The following is a 16,865-nucleotide window of genomic DNA, read 5'->3' as shown; positions in this document are numbered from 1 at the left end:
TAATTGAGTTTGGATATTTAAGCACAAAGCCAGGGGCTGGTGCGTTGTTTGGAGTCGTTAGAAGGGGGGTGGCACAGCAAGTGGCTTGTGAGGTCAGGGCCTGGGGCTGAGCAGTGTCCTGGGCCTGGGGGGAAAGGAGTTGGTGGCCAGCGAGCCCCCACCCATGGCCCTCCTGCAGTGGGGGACACTGAAAAGGCATCACCCCCCCCCCACCTCAGAGCAGGGTTTGCCTAAAAGCCTGGCAGCCCTGAGTATCGCAGGGCTGAGGCCTGGGGGCCTCATCACACGGGTGGGTGATGGCGCTGGGGAGGGGGCCACAAGCTGCCGGGGGGTGGGTTGCAAACCGCAGTATTTTGTGAGGGTGCAGGATGGGGTTTGGGCTGCACCCCAGGACATGGGGGTCCTCGCTGTGCTCACATGGCCCCCCCATGGCTCCGGGGTCTCCCCTTCCCTCTGCTCCCCCCTTCGGGGATGGCAGCGGTGGCTTCTGCAGGCAGAGCGCAGGCAGAGCGCGGGCAGCACGTGGGACTCGGCGCAGCCTCCTGGGGGGGGCCTGTCCCCACTGGTAATGCTGCGGCTTGGGGGGGGGCTCACGCCCATTCTCGGTGCCCTTGCAGGGATGTGCTCCCAGCAAAGAGAAAAGGCAGGGACTGTGATCAGAGACAGAGAGTATTTGTCGATCAGATAAAGGGTGGGAGCCTGGGTGTGTGCATGTCTGTCTGGCGGGATTTACGCCAAGTCTGCGATTAGCGAGATCCTGTGAAGTAGGCACAGAGATGAGCTGTGCCATGTAAGGGCCAAACCCGAGAGGGTCAGCAGAAGATAACGCAGAGGAAGACGACGACCCCCCTAGCAACAAAAGGCGCAGCCGCAGCTGAAACCAAAAAGGCCCCGTCAGCCCAGAACCTGAAGATTCTAACAAGAGACTGCCAAAGAGGAGGGGCGCGCGCCGTTGGCGGAGCAGCGACTCCCCGGCCGCCCAGCGCTGCTTTACTTGCTCAAGCGCTTGCTGAATTAATAAATTTTATAAGTCACTTGATTTGGCTTCTGAAAGTGATTTTCCCCAATTTATAACAGCTTAATTAAAGCAGCAGGCTTCTGCACCTGGGAATGCTGTTTCTTCCTGCCAGTGATCATCTCGCCTTCACCATGTGGTACTCGCAGCGAAATAAAAGTGCAGGACAGACTGTTTGGCTGATGAACTTGCTTCCCCCCCACTCCTCAGGGTTCTCTGATAGTCTTGTTTTATAAAAATTGTGGTTGCTCTGGGTTTTTTTCTCTTTTTTCTTTATTCCCCCCCGCCCCCCCCAAGCTGCAGATACTACAAGCAGCACTTTGATGGATCACTCGGGCTCGAAGATTTTTCCCAGTGTTTGAATACTTCCTGGGGCTGTCTGGATGCCTGTGTTTAGCTGCGTTTCTTTTTTTCCCCGCTCTCGCGGCTCTTTGCTTCGGTGCAAGGTGCGAGAAATCTGTGTGTTGATGCAGTCAGCAGCAGCCTTCCACCATTGCCACGTCTGAGGGAGAGGGTAAAATCTGTCATGCTTTTGACACCTCAGCCAATAACTCAATGGAGGTGCTTCCTTGCCGGGACTGGGCTTGTCTGGGAGAGTTTCAGGGGGGAGCAGGGTGCCGGACGGGCAGGATGGTCTCTGTGCGCGGCGCAGCCACGGGCTGCAGGGAGCTGCGTCAAAATATTCGACGTCACCAGTTGTATTTTGTGTCGTCACAGTGGCAAAGGCAGCGGGGAGCCTGGGCCCGGCCCGCCGCCGGGGCCGCCGCGTCGCCTGGCAACGGGAGGCGCTGCGTTATCCCGCCCTGTAAACACGGGCACGTGGGCAGCGGGCTCGGCCAATGGGCAGCGGGCAGCGGCGGGTGGTGGCCAATGAGGAAAGGGAAGGGGCGGGCTCAGGGTGAGGGGCGGGGCTAGGGGAGAGCAGAGCGGCGGCGGGGACGGACGAGTAAGGTTGGGGGTGCGGGCTCGGGAGAGGGGGACTGGGGGGACTGGGGGGACTGGGGGGACTGGGGGGCCCGGGGCGCCCGGGGGGCTGGTGAGAAAGTGAGGCGGGGGGCAGGGGCAGGGGCAGGCAGAGCTGGGTATGAGGCTGGGGGTGGCCGGGGAAGGAGACACCCCTCCCTCTCCCCCAGACAGCCCTGCCCTCGGGGGGTCACCGTGTCACCCGCCCCCCCGCCGCTTCGACCACTTTCTGTGGTGAGGAGGAGGAGGGCGGCTGCCCATCCCTCCCAGCCGCCCAGGTCCCCTCCAGGCAAAAGGGGTGCTGTCGTGTCCCCCCCGCTCAGGCTCTGTGTTTTCGGGCAGGGCAGCAGCCATGGCCGCACTCAGCCTGTCCCAGCTGCTGGACGTCGCCATCGGGACGCCCCAGGTCGGGGCTGTCAACTTCACGGCGCTGCACAGCCTGCTGCAGGCCGTGCTCAGGCACCTGGGCCTGCAGGACCTGCCTGCCCTGGGGCAAGGGCACAGCCCGACCCCCCTCCTGGGGCGGGACCAGCCCCCCGAGGCACCCCCCAGAGAAGAAGGGGGACAGGGCGGAGGCCCAGGCACAGAGTCGCTCACCCCCGCGAAGGACCCGCTGCAGGGGACCGTGAGCACTCCCCAGGACGCCTCCGTGGCTGCTGACGTGGGGCAGATGAAGATAAAGATTGAAGAGAATGAGAGCAGCATCTCCAAGGTAGAGGCTCTTCCCCGTTCCCTGGGTGCCCCCCCGTGAGACACCCCCTCCTCTGGGGTCTGCACCACCATTGTGGTGCCCTTAGGTCTGGTTTAAGCCTGAGCTCGAGGTGGTATGTGGGGCTTACACTGTGGGAAAGGGATGGAGTTTTGGGGAGAAAGAGCTGGGGCTGAAATGCTGCTCCAGTTGCTCTGGGTTCTCCCCAAGTTGCCATCAGCAAGTCGTGGGTCCAGTAGAGCACCCGGTGCCCTCGGCTCCAGCAGCCAGAGGCTCAGCACCTGTGGAGATCCAGCCCTACCACTCTCCATCCCTCCCTTCCCCACTCCTGAGCCACAGCCAGGTACGGCACCCGCTCCTCAGGCAGCTGAGAGGCTCCATCAGCACCTCATGGGCCTCATCTCCCAGCCCAAATCCCCTTGGCTTGCCCGAGGGCTAGACCCAGCCCTGGTGGGGACCGGAGAGGGGCCTCATCCTGCACAACGCTGAGCCGTTTGGGGCTGCGAGCATCCCCAGTGGGAAGAAATAAGCTCAGGTTCAAGGAAACGGTCACCTTGGGTGCTGCAGGGCCGGATCCTGCTGGGGCTGGGACATGTAGGGAGAAGGCAGCAGGGAGGGTTTCCCCGGGTGGCTGAGCTCACCCTCCTCGGGGCAGGCCCCTGCTTGATCGCTCCCCGCTTCGTTAGCCGCGGTTGCCGCTGCCCTCGCGGGCCAGGCTGTGGTTGAGAGGGTGGCAGCAGCTCTTTGCCCTTTGGATCGGCTTCAGTAGTCTTGCCCAGAGCCCGGTGTGGGGGGGCAGGGCTGGATCTGTCCCCGCTTACTTGGGCTGTGCAGTGGGCCCCCCCCGGGGCAGGGTTGGGGGGGGGGGGGGTCTCTGGGGAGCTGCTGCCCCTTCTTGGCTGCTGAAGGTGTGATGAATGGTAAGTGCTGCCCGCAGTGCCCCCGGGACTCACCCCCGCCACTGCCCTCTCTCAGGCCGTGGCTCTCTCCCAGGATCTCCTCGAGGAGATCGGCGGGATGAAGGCGGCGCAGTCCCGCATGGAGGAGGACATTCGGATGATCCGCGAGACGCTTGGCATGGTGAGCTGCTGCCGGTGTCCCCAGGAGGCAGCTGGGCCCTCACCCCCCTCCCTGCCTCTGTGTCACCCTGCCACCCCTGCCCCACGGCCCTGGGTGTCACCCGGCGTGAAGGGTGCCAGGAGGGAAGAGCAGGAAGGGTGTCCCAAGGCTGAAGAGGTAACTGCATGCACCAACCAAAGTGACGCTAAGACATTTTTTAACTAAGCAGCTGTAAAGAAAGAAACATGGGTGCTAAGAAGGAGAGGAGATAAAGATCTACCCATGCAACACAGCCACAACCCTGCCTGGCATCCCTCTGTCCTGTGCCCAAGTTAATTTTCGGATGCTCCTTTTCAATCCTGCTCCTGTGTCTGGGCTGCCATCCCTCTCCTTGTCCCGCTCCAGGGGAATCTCCAGGACGCTGCCGGCCAGCTGCCGGCCCTCCGTGACCAGACGGCGTCGGACAGTGACATGGTAGGGCCGCGCGCACGCCCGGATCCTGCTCCGGGAAGGAGGCGGCTGCATGCCCGGGGCACCGGTGCACCCAGTCCCTCCGTGGCAGGGCACGGTCCCAGCAGGGCTGGGCAGCGATGCTGGAGGGGGTCAGTGCTCCTGTGGGTGCCATCTCACCCGGCTCCGTGGCCAGGGTTGACCCCCTAATCCCTTTTCTCCCCAGAAAAAGCTGAAGGAAAGGCTGAGCCTCTACCCAGCCCCGGAGGAGGTGAGCAACATGGTGCGCTGGGAGGTGCTGGAGGATTGCCTGGTGGGCAGCAAAGCAGGAGGAGGAGAAGGAGGAGGAGTAGGAGGACGAGAAGGCCGAGGTCTGTCGGTGGTGAGTGCTGGGGCATCCCGGCTATGGGAGTGGGACTCAGCAGGACCGCAGCCCCCGGGGCCTCGGCGGAGGTTTGCTCAGCACTTCTCTTCCCTGTGCATCCCGCCGGGAGGCAGGACCTGGCACCAGCAGAGCCAGGGCAGCTCCTCGGCTGCCCCAACAGAGACCTCCTCATCGTCCTCATCGTCTGTGCCACCGACAGCCCCCAACAGCCCCTCCGTGGGGCAAGGGAGCGCCCGAAACCCTTGGGGTGACCGCCCAGCCCCCTGTCCTTGCTCAGCGTTGGGCAGGACCACGGCTCCCTGCCCTCCTGGTCTCTCTGGGGCTGGTAGGTGGGAGCCGGGGGCAGCGGAGGGACATTTTGGGGCAAACCCCAGCATTCTGCACCATGAGATGGTTTCCAAATCCTACCTGGGGCTGCTGCTCCTGAAATGAAGGCGCAGCCCATTAGGCTGGGAAGCGGGTCTGGTCCAGCAGCTCTGGAGTACAGAATCCCATTGCTGGAGAGAAGAATGCCTTGCTGTTGTGTCAGGTGGCATCGGCAGGGGGTTTGCTGATCTCCAGGATCGGCTGCTGAAATGACTCTGCAGGCACAGAGGTGGCCAAAGGACTAAAGGGACTGGGGAGGGGCCGTGCGGCTGGGGCGCCCGGGGGTCCCTGTGGGTTGGGCAGTCTCTGCCTTTGGGGTACTTGAGTTTGGCTCCGTGAGCTGGGGGGTTTGAGGACAGGGCGGGTGGCCCTTGCCGCTGCACTTCCGCCCATAAACCTGCTCCCCTTTGCCTCCTCTTCGCAGGATGGCAGTGAGGGCCAGGCTGCCCCCGCCGAGCCCCCCACTGCAGACATGGACGCCCCGCATGGGGCAAGCTCAGCGCTGGGACTGAAGGGACCAGGGCCACAGCCTGCACCCAGGACCAGCAAAGGGACCAGCAAGGGGACTCCGCAGACACAGCCTGGCTCCCCGGGGACGCAGAGAGCACCAGTGGCCCCTGAGAAGGGGGCAGGTGCTTCCTCAGATGAGGCAAAGACTTGTGATGCCCGTGCCACCACCCTGGAGACACAGACAGGATCCCCTGGCATCAAGACCACTACGCTGGGGACAGAGTCAGGGGCCCCTGACAGCCAGACCTCCACCCCAGGGGCACAGCCAGGGGCCTCTGACACCCAGAGCGCTACCCCAGGGGTGCAGCCAAGTACCCCCAGCACCCAAACCACCACCCCAGGGGTGCAGCCAGGGATCGCCAGCACCGAAACGGTGGAGGCTCTCTGCCAGATCGGGCAGCTCAGCCACCCCTGTGCCAGCCTGAAGGAGCAGGTGGCCCAGCTGGAAGCCAGCAAGCCAGACCACGCCGAGCTTGAGAAGCTGCGCCTGCTCTTCTCGGAGGGAGGTAGGAGCCCCTGGGGGGGCTGGCAGGGGGGTGTTTGGCATGGGGACACCCTGGGCTGGGGGCTCATTGTGCTCAGAGCCTGGCCTCAAGGGCGAGACCCCCTCTCACTGACAGCATGTCCCCTCGGACCACATCTAGACAAGGAGAGCATCACCAGCGTCCTGGCCGACCTCCAGGGCCGGGTGTCCTCGCTGCAGGGCCTGACCAGTGACCTGCAGGGCGAGAATGGGAAGGTGAGCTGGCAGCAGTCCCTGGGGGGGCTGCGGGGATGCCAGGGGGGAGTTGGGCAGGGAGGAGGCAGCTGAAGGGCCCCTGGGCTGGGACAACAGAGGGGGCTGTGCCCTGACTCATCCACCACTGCCTTTCCCAGATCAGGCAGCTGGAAGATGCCGTCGGAAAGCTGGAGGTAGCTGGAGCCAACTGGAAAGGGGATGTCAGCGACCAGATCACCCTGCAACTGGGGTAAAAGGACGGGACAGGGTTTCCTACCCTGCAGGAGGAGCCCGGGGGGACAAGGGACACCCCCTGAGCGGCCCTGTGGAGGCTAAGCCTGCCTGTGCCCCTGTCTCACTGAGCAGGTCCACGCTGCAGGAGATGAGGTATAAGCTGAAGGAGCTGGAAGAGCAGCAGGAGATGACCAAGGCCACGCTGGAGCGGTTGGTGGCCAAGACGGCTGACGAGCTGCAGGAGCAGGTGAGGTCCAGGGGCAGCGCTCCCACCGCCACAGCTCGGTGGGGTGGTCCTGGAGGGGTTTCCAGCCACATCCCCTGGCTGGCTGGGGCCATCGAGCCTCCACAGCACCCGGATTTGTTGACTGCATCCACCTCATCTCAGAGCCGACTCCTTCTCCCCTTCCTGCAGCTGGGCGAGCCGAGGGCGATGGTGGCGAGCACAGGGCAGGAGCAGGCAGAGGCGCAGGCAGCGTGCCCCGCCTGCAGCGGGGACATCCGCAAGCAGGTGGGGCAGCTCCTGCAGTGCTACGAGAAGCTCCAGGAGGTGGTGGACAATTTCATGTCGCAGCAGGCAGTGGGCAAGGTGGTAAGACGGCTGCCAGGGAGGAGCCAGGTAAGGAGATGCCGGCATGGGGGGCTTGGGAGGTTGCCAGCACCCCCCCAGCTGGTTGTGCTTCGCTGTAATGTGGAGGAGCCCCTCACCGCCTCCCAGATTGGTTCGTACAAGTGAGCAGCACGGAAGGAATTTAAAGCCTTGATGCAAATGTCCTGTTGGCACTGAGAGCCCATGGCCACCGGGCAAGTAAGCCGGGTCTGTCCCCACGGGGGCAGCCAGCCCCCCCCTTGCACGGCACCGCCTTGTCATCTTCCTCCCTGAAGCAGGACGAGGAGCTGCTGAAGCTGCTGAAGCGCATCCAGGCCACCGTCACGCAGGTGCAAGGGGACTACGAGAAGCTCAACTCTGTCACCGGGAACCTCCTGAATGACCATCACCAGAAGGAGAAAGATATGGAGGTAGGTGGCTGAAACCCCCTCGGGGTCAGAGCATCCTCCAGGCAGACCCCAGGCTGGGGACCACAAGGGATTTGTCTGCACCCCCCCAAACCTTGCAGCCCTGTGGAGGTTCAATGTACCTTTCCTGGAGGTTTGGGTGAGGTGGGGGGAGCGGGGGTTGCTCAGCTGGCCAGGAGGCAGCTCCAACCCTGCCGCGGTGCCATGGGATGCTTTTCTGTGTTGGAAGGCTCTGTTCCGGTCCCTGGAGAGGCTGGAGAAGGAGAAAGCAAACAAGGAAGACCTGGTGCTGGGGATTGATGTGGTATGGCCTTGGGGGGTCCTGGCACCACCCAAGGGGGTGCTGGGCAGGGTGACAAACACCCCTTGTGCCTTGGGGGCTCAGTGGCAGAACTGGCCTGGGGGAGGGAGGATTTCCAGACTGGCTGTGGCTCCTTCCCCAGGTGCCTCTGTCTTCCCCTGGGTCCCTTCAGCTGGTGTGACCAACCCCACGGGGGTGATGGGGCGAGTGGGGCCACGTAGCCACTTCTCCCTGTCCTCCTGCCACGAGCTGGCCCTGCCCATCATCCCGCCATCCTTTCCTCACTGCTCTCCTGCCTTTCCCCGCTGCTAGAAAGCAGACAAAACCGCCCTGGCCGGCAAAGTGAGTCGCACCCAGTTTGAGGCGAGCATGGAGCGGCTGAATGAGATGATGCAGGAGACGCTGAGCCGGGTGGCGGGGCAGGAGCAGGGCTGGCACCAGGTCCAGCGGCAGCTCAGTGAAGAGATGGACTCCAAGGTGAGGGGTGGCACGTCCCCGCTGCGCAAAACTGGCACCTTCGGGGCTTGGCAGCCTACGGCAGCGTCCCTCTGAGGATCCGCCCTCCTGGCTTTTCGTGGGGAACATGATGTCCCAGCCCGGGGCAGCTGGCTGAGGGTGTGTGTCTGTCCGTAGCTGGACCGCCTGGAGCTGGGGCCTTTCCGGCAGCAGCTGGAGGAGCACTGGAGGAGCATCCTGGAGCAGCTCAAGGAGAAGGAGCCGCTGACGGAGGCTGACGATGCAGCTGGGATGAAGAAGTGAGTGCGATGGGGGTGGCGATGGCTTCTGCTCCCACCGGTAGCAGGCTCCCGATGTTAAAGGAGGCACGAGGAGGGGGACCTGCAGGATGGAGCCCTCCCGAACCAAAACTGGGATGTGGGTGCAAAGGTTTTCTGGAGCAAGGGTGGGGAACGGCGACTCGTCCCCCTGGGCAGGGCTGTGACACGCGGCGCCGCAGAGCTGGGTTGTGACCTGCCCTCCTGGCGAGGGGCGGGGGGGTAATTAGCGCTGACGAAGTGATGAAACCGGTGTGAGGGCTGGTTGGGATGGCAGCTACGGGTGCCTGCGCCCTTCGCCTCCCATCCCTGCCTGCCCTGGGCAGCCACAGGCAGCTGCCAGGTTTCGGAGGTGCCCGCAGGACCGAGGCGAGCGTGTCCCTGTCCTCGGGGCAGCTGTGACAAAACTCATCCTGAAAAATGTGGGAATCCTGCATCCCCCAGGCCCGGCGTTTGTACCCCAGCAAGAGGTACAGGAACAGCCCCGTTCTGTCCTTGCTGGTACCCCCAGTTCCCATGGGACTGGGGTGCTGTGCGTGCCTGTGGGCGTAGTTCCCATAATGGTGGTTTTTGGGTGCTCCCCTCAGTGGATTCTCCGGTGCCTAATATGAGGTGGAGCTTTTTCCCAAGCGGGAGCCCACAACCAACTGCTCTCCCCCATCGTAGCCCCTTGATTTTGTAGTCAGCCGGTGGGTTGTGACCTTGTTGGGGTGGGGTGGGGGGTAAGCCAGGCTCAAAACCCTGCGGTTCCCCCCGCAAATACCATAACTCATTACAATGAAGTGCCCAGCACCTTGCTGCTGCCTGCCAGCTGCCTGCCTGTGTGCAGGCAGGGCTGTATCCCCCCCCAGGAACTCACCCAGGCCTTTCCCCCCCCCGCCAGGCAGCTGCTGGCCCATTTCCACTGCCTGTCCTGCGACCGGCCCCTCAGCATGCTGGTGCCTGGCCCGTGAGTACCGTCCGGCACCGGTGCATCGGGGGGTGCGTGGGTGATTCGGAGGGGAGATGGGTGCTGGCAGTGCCCCGCTGTGCCCGGCACGGGGGTTAGGGTGTCTGCCTGGGGGGGTGCAGCCCTCCTGAGCCCCTCCCTGGGGGCAGTGGGATGCCAATGGGGTACAAGCCTGTGGGTTTTGGGGCACTGCCCCGAGCTGGGGTGGGTCGTGTGTCCCCTGTCACCCACCCACGGCTCCTGCCCTCCCCAGGCACATCGCGGCCATCCCGTCCAGGCCACCGCTCCCCCCCCACCTTGCCGGGCGCTCCCATACTGTCGTGGAGCTGGAGCAAACACCGCAGCACAGCCACAGGTATGGGACACGGGGACCCGGCCCCTGGGGTGCAGGTTGGCCCTGCCCTGGAGAGGGAGAGCCCTTCCCAGGGTGGGGCTGAAGGGATGCAGGGGCGGCCTGGGCAGGGCAGGGGAGCAGAGATGTGCTGCAGAGGGGTCAGCTGTGCTTGTCCCCGGTCTGTGGCGTTTTACAGCCCTCCCTGCGCTGCCCTATCTAGCCCAGGTCTGTGTCTCAGTGGTGCTGAAGCCACATGTGATGAGCTGTGTCTGGTCTCAGCCTGACCTCAGGCTTCACTGGGGAGTCAGCTGCCTCCTGTGAAACAAGTCACCGAAATTAAACACTGCAGCTGGGACAGCCCAGCTCCTGCCTCCCGGTGTCCCTCGCGTAGGGTGCAGGGACCTGCCATGGCCATGAGCAGCTCACCAGGGCCACGGGGAAAGAGCAGATCCAGCACAGCTGGACAGGCGTGGGTCTCCTTCAGCAGTCGGAGGGCACCCGGGAGGGACATACCCCACCGGGGAGCACCCGCAGCCCCCTCCCTGGCATAGTAGGGTGAAGCACGGGGTGCCACGGTGCCGGGTGCTGAGCATCCCTGTGCTCCGTCCCACAGGGAGCGGGTGGGCGAGTGCAGGTACCCCCGCGTGCCGCGGCAATGCGGGGGCCGGCACACCCTCACCCACCCGCTGCAGCGCTGCCCGCACCCCCAGCCCCACCCGCCCAGCACCCCGCGGCCGCTCCAGCCCCGCACCCTGCTCCCCATCAAGGTAAGGATGACGAAGGTAGGGATACAGCGGGGGCAAGCGAGGCTGGGAGGGTGATGCTGAGCATCCAGGGTGGGGGTGGGGGGATCCGTGCCTCAGTTTCCCCAGGGGGAGCTGGGTGGGGGGGTTTGCCTGGGCATGCTGATTTGGGCCCCGTGTTTCAGCCAACCCCCTCTCTCCTTCCCAGCACGACGAGACGGAGCTGTCGGGCCAGGATGGCCACATCTACAGGGGCCGGCGGGTCAGGCAGCTGCCTGTGCTCGTGGGCAAGGAGGGTACGGCTGGGCCACGCTTGGGGAGGGGATCTGGCGGGGGTGAACTGGGCAGTGGAGTGGGCAGGGTGCCCGCGGGGTGCCAGGTTTTCCCCCTTTCCCCTCCGTGCGTTCTCCCTGGCTCCCCCCAGCCCAGCTCCCTCTGCTCCCTCCTGCCAGACTTCCCCAGGGCCAAGCCCAAGCTGTCCCCGAGGCAGTGGGATGCCAAGGACACCAGCCGCCTGCTCTCCCGGCCCCAGAGCACTGCGTCGTCGCTCAGCCAGCCAGGTACGGCCCTGCCAGGGCACCGGGGTGGGGGGAGAGGGCACCCTGCTGTGTCCTGGTGGGTGGGGGCAAGCAGGGTGGGATGGGGGTTTGGGGTGGAGTGGGGTGGAAGCAGGATGGAGGGGGAGGACGGGAAGATGGGGCAATCGATCCCCATGTTGGAGCCAGAGCAAGGTGGAGGGACGTGGCGGGGTGGTCCTGGCCACTGTGGGACAACAGCCTGTCTGCTTCAGGGTGGGGGCCAGGACCCCGTTGCTGGGTGTCTCTGGCCAGGCAGGTGCCCATGGGCGGTGCCTGCCCCAGGGGCTGCAGGGGGGCTAACCCCTGCCCCTCGCCCCCAGGCATCCCCACCTCGCCAGAGCACAGGCCAGCCTCCTCCCACGGCCGCCTCTCCCAGGCACGGGGGCTCCTCGTGCCCCTCCAGCCCTCGTGGGACGGATCCAGCACCCCGGAAGCCAGGCAGGACCGGGGGTCCCCGACCGAAGCCCCACCACCCCGGCCACCGAGCAGGCGAGCAAGCATCTCTGGCCAGCAGCAATAAAGGGCGATGGGCAGCCAAGCACCTGCGTGGCCTGAGCGGGGTGGCCCTGGGCTGGGATCTTCCCATCATGCATAAGGAGGGGTCGCAGCATCCCTTGTCCTGCGGCCACGTGTGGCCAGAGGAGCTGAAACCAGCCCCTGTCCAACCCCCCTCCCAGGGTCTGCGCCGGCCCCGTGCTGCCACGCTCTCCCTGACACCCCCTGGCCTCCATGAACCCCTTTTTGGCCCCTGACAGGGAGCTTGTGGCCCCCAAAAGGGTCTGGGGGAGCCCACACTAAAGCAGGAGGATGATGACGCTCCGTTGCTGCTGAAGGTGGTGGGAGATGGGGACCGCGGTGGGAAGGGTGGCAGCAGGACACGGCTTTAACGCCGAAAGGGAATCCCCCCCCCAAGCCCGCTGGCTGGCTATCGCTTATCCCGCGGGATGAGCATCACTGAGCAGGTTTCCTTATCTGCTCATGGATTGTCACCCCCTTGTCCCTCTTCCAACGCTGCCATTGATGGAAAGAGGAAGGCACAGACCTGCCATGGTGTGTGCTTGGGGGCTGCCCTGTGGAAAAACTGCTCCCCTGGTAGATCTTCTCCCCAGATTCGGGCGAGGGGGGGGAGCACCCAAACCTCCCCCCCACAATGGCAGACCCCAACCCTGCCCACCCCGCTGCAGTCTCCAGGCACCTTAGCCCCCAGGGAGCCCCCCCTGCCGGGGATGTTTCCCCTGGTGGGTTTGGTTTTTCAGGGGAAAAATAGGTGCTAAATACCCGCGTTGGGGGTGCCCAGGTGGATCCAGCAGGATCTGGGATTCCCTCAGTGCCACCTCCAGTGGGATAACTGGGAGCACTCAGAGCAAACTGGTCACCACTAGAATAGAGCCAGCAGAGGACCATCTTGTACCCCGGGAGGGGGGGTCAGGCATTGATGGGCTTAAAAACACCCCCCACCCCCTGGGACTAATTGCATTTGCAGGATTTGGCCCACCTGGGGCTGAGCCCTTTGGTGCGTGTGCGCGTGTGTGTGTCCCCAGCTCACCCCCTCTCCCACCCACTGTCCCATTTGCTGCTGCTGGGACCCAGCTGCACCCTATAAACACCAACCCCCCCCCCCCCCCATGAGCACCCAGCCCCATGTCCCTTTTTGGGTGCTGCCTGTGCTGCTGGAGCAGGTGAGGAGCCCCAGCTGGGGCATTTTTTCCCTTTTTTCCTTTTTCCTTCTGGGGGTCTCCCTGTTCCCTGGGGGATGATTTGCTGTTGTGCTTTGAGCCCCCCCAGCCCTTGCTGCCATCTCTGGAGCTGCTGCGTTCCCATTTTGGGCTTTTTTTTTACCCCAGTTGCTTGGTGTGTGAGCAGTGTGGCAAGGGCGGGGGGGGTGCCGTGTTCTTATTCAATTTTAATTGAGTTTGGATATTTAAGCACAAAGCCAGGGGCTGGTGCGTTGTTTGGAGTCGTTAGAAGGGGGGTGGCACAGCAAGTGGCTTGTGAGGTCAGGGCCTGGGGCTGAGCAGTGTCCTGGGCCTGGGGGGAAAGGAGTTGGTGGCCAGCGAGCCCCCACCCATGGCCCTCCTGCAGTGGGGGACACTGAAAAGGCATCACCCCCCCCCACCTCAGAGCAGGGTTTGCCTAAAAGCCTGGCAGCCCTGAGTATCGCAGGGCTGAGGCCTGGGGGCCTCATCACACGGGTGGGTGATGGCGCTGGGGAGGGGGCCACAAGCTGCCGGGGGGTGGGTTGCAAACCGCAGTATTTTGTGAGGGTGCAGGATGGGGTTTGGGCTGCACCCCAGGACATGGGGGTCCTCGCTGTGCTCACATGGCCCCCCCATGGCTCCGGGGTCTCCCCTTCCCTCTGCTCCCCCCTTCGGGGATGGCAGCGGTGGCTTCTGCAGGCAGAGCGCAGGCAGAGCGCGGGCAGCACGTGGGACTCGGCGCAGCCTCCTGGGGGGGGCCTGTCCCCACTGGTAATGCTGCGGCTTGGGGGGGGGCTTGTTATAGACTATCTTGCCAAAATGATGCAAGTTAGGACAAATTAAATTTCAATTATTTATTTTAGCAAGCGGCAATAAGCAAAACAGCGCTGGGCGGCCGGGGAGTCCCTGCTCCACCAACGGCGCGCACCCACTTCCCGAGGGTCCGTCTTTTTTATATCCTCCGCCTTCCGGTATCGGGTCTCTCTGAGAGGTGTACCCTGCGTCTGCGCACTTTGCAGCTAGGGGGTCGCTCCATCCGGGTCTTCCTCACGTCACCAGCTTCTCGTATTTCCTACTTTCCTGAGAGTGGCTCACAAAGTCTTTGTTTATATTTTACAGAATATAGACACTACCCCCTTTTTTTTTTTTTTTTTCCCTTTGTCTTTCTCCCCTTTGTCCTTCTTCCCTTTCTCCCTCTTTTCAGTCTTTTGCCTAGTAGGAGTCCTTGCTTCAGCATTTCAACTTAGATAAGCACTTACAGTCAGTTAGTCGTTACACAGTGTAATAGTTAAGATTAAGCTTAGGCCAACATAGTTTATGGAATAACATGTCACGAGCTCCCAGTATCTTCAATGGAATTTGATGAACAAACAGTTTACTGTCTATCACAATCCCCCCTTTTTCTTTTTATCATTTTGTTCATCAAATCGTTGCAATTCTTGTTGACTTAACAGGAGAGTTTTTTTCAATTTAAAGTCATCATCTAATTGATTGTTTTTGGCTTTAATGAGTATTGGACAGGCGACAGACATCAGATATGTTACCCGTTGCATCATTCTCCAAGTTATGACATATAATATTATTGACAAAGTCAAACTGATTAAGATTAATATCAAGAGAACCACAATGGGGTGACACAACTTGTTCAAGATGCCTGTAGCAGTAGGTGACCATCCAAAAAGGGTGTCCCACCAGTTATGTTCTGCATTCTTTTTTGCTCTTTCCAAGACTCGGTGTATTTCTTCCACATTGTGATGAACAGTTATTAGAGTTTTCTGTCCGTTTTCTCTAACTTTCTCTAAAATTCTAACTAAGTCTTTGTGTTGAAGTAACTGCTTAACCAAAGTGAGGTTCATTCCAATGGGTGTAGGTTGTAGATTATGTATTAATGTATAATTGGATTGCAGGAGTTGGTAAGACGTGACCGGGGCTAAATAGGAAAAGTCACATCCGATTACCTTTGTGAAGTTGCAAACACAGAGATTTGAATAATTTTTTGTCTCTATTATGATCTTGTCTACAGTTAAGAATTCACAAACCGTCCTTAAACATACACAACCTTCGCCAATATATATAAGTACTGTTTTAGGATTTTCATTGGGATGGACCTCAAAGTGACAAATATTTTGTTCGGTATCTAAACAAATATTTTGTGCCTCAATTGCATTGCCTTCACAAATGAATCCTTGTTGTTCTCGTACAATGTAGGACTCTAGATTGACAGTTTGCCATTTTTCGTTTACCTTTCGGGCCCATACTCTATGCTCAGAAGGATAGAGTATGGTTCCGTTGTGATTCAGCCCTAATGCAATGATAGGATAAATTTGGTATATGGTGGCATTGTAAATAGTGAGTATAAAGGTAGTAGCTGTGTTTGTGATGGGGTCATAGGTAAAGTTTACCAGGTTCCACCAGGATTGCAGTTTCTTTTCAAAATTAGTAGCACTGTCCCAAATTATTCTTCGAATTTCAGTAGGAAGAATACCTTCTTCACCTTCTCTTATAATTGAGGCAGCTATCGACTGCATCCATATTTGAGCCTGGATGCAGCTGAGAGTTAAAGAGAGGTTATTTTGGAGCACACTGAGTGCGTCTGTAATCAATTCATGATCCTTTATATTTACCTTTTCTCCTTTTGGTAATATATTCGACAACAGCCACTGGTTAGCCCCCAAAGCCAATAAGGAAGATCGCAAAGGCCTTTGTATATTAGTTAAATCACTAATTGAGGTAGTCAATTTGTTCATTATCACCTCCGAATCAATACTATTTAAAACTCCCAATCCTGTTCCCAAAGCACCGGTTAAGTCTCTCTGCGTTCTTTTTGTGTGAGGAGTTTGTTTTTGCAGCCAGGTTGTCCATCCCTCGTAAGAAGTCTTTAGGAAAGGTGAACATGCTGGCTGAATATTTGAAACATTATTTTGTATTAACAATTCAACTTGCTTGAGAGACCACGCCGGGTTAAACAGCATTTGTTGTTTACCTGTATTTCTAATTGCATATGGTCCAATTTTAAAAATTTTTGGGCTAAGCACGACTGTTGGTTGTGTTGGAACAGTATGAGTAGTCTGAGTAGTCTCTTTGGGAGCGTGGGTTGTGATTGTTGTAGTTTCCTCCTGTATATTCAATGGAAATCGGAAAGATATAGCTTGATCTCCTGACCTGGTCCCTCCCAAACAAACTATGGACACCGGTTGGGTTGCAGTAAATGCATACCAACAGGTTTCCGACTCACAACGGGTTTGAGCTATTTTAGATTCCGTTTTGTCTCTGATAACGATTTGAGTAAAAGGGGGCTGACGGACGGTTTGAATTAAAGGGTGCCGACTTATTATCACATTTACATTGAATACTCTGTAGCCTATCTGTATCCCATCTCCTTTTTTAGCTGTCCAGGTATGGGATGAATTCTCCCATTTATATGTTTGGAGTGTTAGGTTATTGCTTAGTATGGCAGTTGCTAACTCTGTCCCATACAAATCTGCATCCATACTTCCTGTATGTCCATAATAAGCATCTGTCCAAGGCCATATAATTTGATTAGTTAGGGTATGTTCAAAAGGTTGGTGGGATTGGTTAGTCGTTCTAGCCCATCCTGGTAGTGTATTCATTGTAGCTAATACACCTAGCTAGACTATCCAATAACTCCAATAGAAGGCTGACGGGATTCTATAGATTTGCATATTTTTTCTTAGTCTCTTTTGTATCGGGGTGTCTGACACTCTCGTCTGGCCCTTCTCCCTCAGAGGTCCTTTTTTCTTCAGAGTAGGGCAGTAAAGTTTTCCCCACTTTGATACGTCTCTGCCTCCTCTGCCTACTCTGTTGCTTAGAGCAGCAGAGTGTTCCATCTTCTCGGCAGCAGCCGTATTCTTCAGGGGTACGTTTGCCTCTACTCCGGGACACATAGGTCTCCCAGTTTTTATCTTTGACCTCGGGTTCACGACAGGGGACCCAGAGGATGTGCTTTCTACAGATCACCCTTAGGATCTGAGAGTGTTATTGAGTAGGTCAATTAGAGTGAGTGCACTCTCTTTAGTAAATATTTTCTACCAAGTTTTAGAATC

General features: G+C 59.7%; 3 protein-coding genes across 5 annotated transcripts; all 3 read left to right on the top strand.

Annotated features, from left to right (window-relative positions):
• The first annotated feature begins 1,950 nt into the window (after positions 1-1,950).
• Positions 1,951-5,013, top strand: LOC141933266 (uncharacterized). Its single transcript, XM_074847789.1, has 5 exons — positions 1,951-1,961; positions 2,321-2,690; positions 3,663-3,767; positions 4,152-4,220; positions 4,423-5,013. The coding sequence occupies exons 2-5, from the start codon at positions 2,331-2,333 to the stop codon at positions 5,011-5,013; spliced, it is 1,125 nt and encodes a 374-aa protein (XP_074703890.1). The 5' UTR covers positions 1,951-1,961; positions 2,321-2,330.
• Positions 5,014-5,376: 363 nt separating this feature from the next.
• LOC141933090 (uncharacterized) lies at positions 5,377-7,150 on the top strand. Of its 3 annotated transcripts, XM_074847421.1 has the most exons (5): positions 5,377-5,963; positions 6,078-6,196; positions 6,334-6,425; positions 6,542-6,656; positions 6,825-7,150. In XM_074847421.1, the coding sequence occupies exons 1-5, from the start codon at positions 5,420-5,422 to the stop codon at positions 7,143-7,145; spliced, it is 1,191 nt and encodes a 396-aa protein (XP_074703522.1). In that variant the 5' UTR covers positions 5,377-5,419; the 3' UTR covers positions 7,146-7,150. The 3 variants fall into 3 exon arrangements, with proteins under 3 accessions (XP_074703522.1, XP_074703521.1, XP_074703520.1); XM_074847420.1 differs by having other exon boundaries at positions 6,102-6,196; positions 6,542-7,150; XM_074847419.1 differs by having other exon boundaries at positions 6,542-7,150.
• Positions 7,151-7,297: 147 nt separating this feature from the next.
• LOC141933091 (glutamine-rich protein 2-like) lies at positions 7,298-11,642 on the top strand. The gene is made up of 10 exons (XM_074847422.1): positions 7,298-7,429; positions 7,656-7,730; positions 8,040-8,204; positions 8,361-8,482; positions 9,384-9,449; positions 9,703-9,804; positions 10,397-10,550; positions 10,735-10,822; positions 10,979-11,086; positions 11,425-11,642. Exons 1-10 carry the CDS (start codon positions 7,424-7,426, stop codon positions 11,622-11,624), a joined length of 1,086 nt encoding a protein of 361 aa, XP_074703523.1. The 5' UTR covers positions 7,298-7,423; the 3' UTR covers positions 11,625-11,642.
• The last annotated feature ends 5,223 nt before the right edge of the window (positions 11,643-16,865 follow it).

This window comes from Strix aluco, chromosome 21 (assembly GCF_031877795.1).
Source record: "Strix aluco isolate bStrAlu1 chromosome 21, bStrAlu1.hap1, whole genome shotgun sequence".
Lineage (NCBI taxonomy): Eukaryota > Metazoa > Chordata > Aves > Strigiformes > Strigidae > Strix > Strix aluco.
Note: the sequence above shows the minus strand (reverse complement) of the source record. Positions and strands in the feature narration are given on the sequence as shown.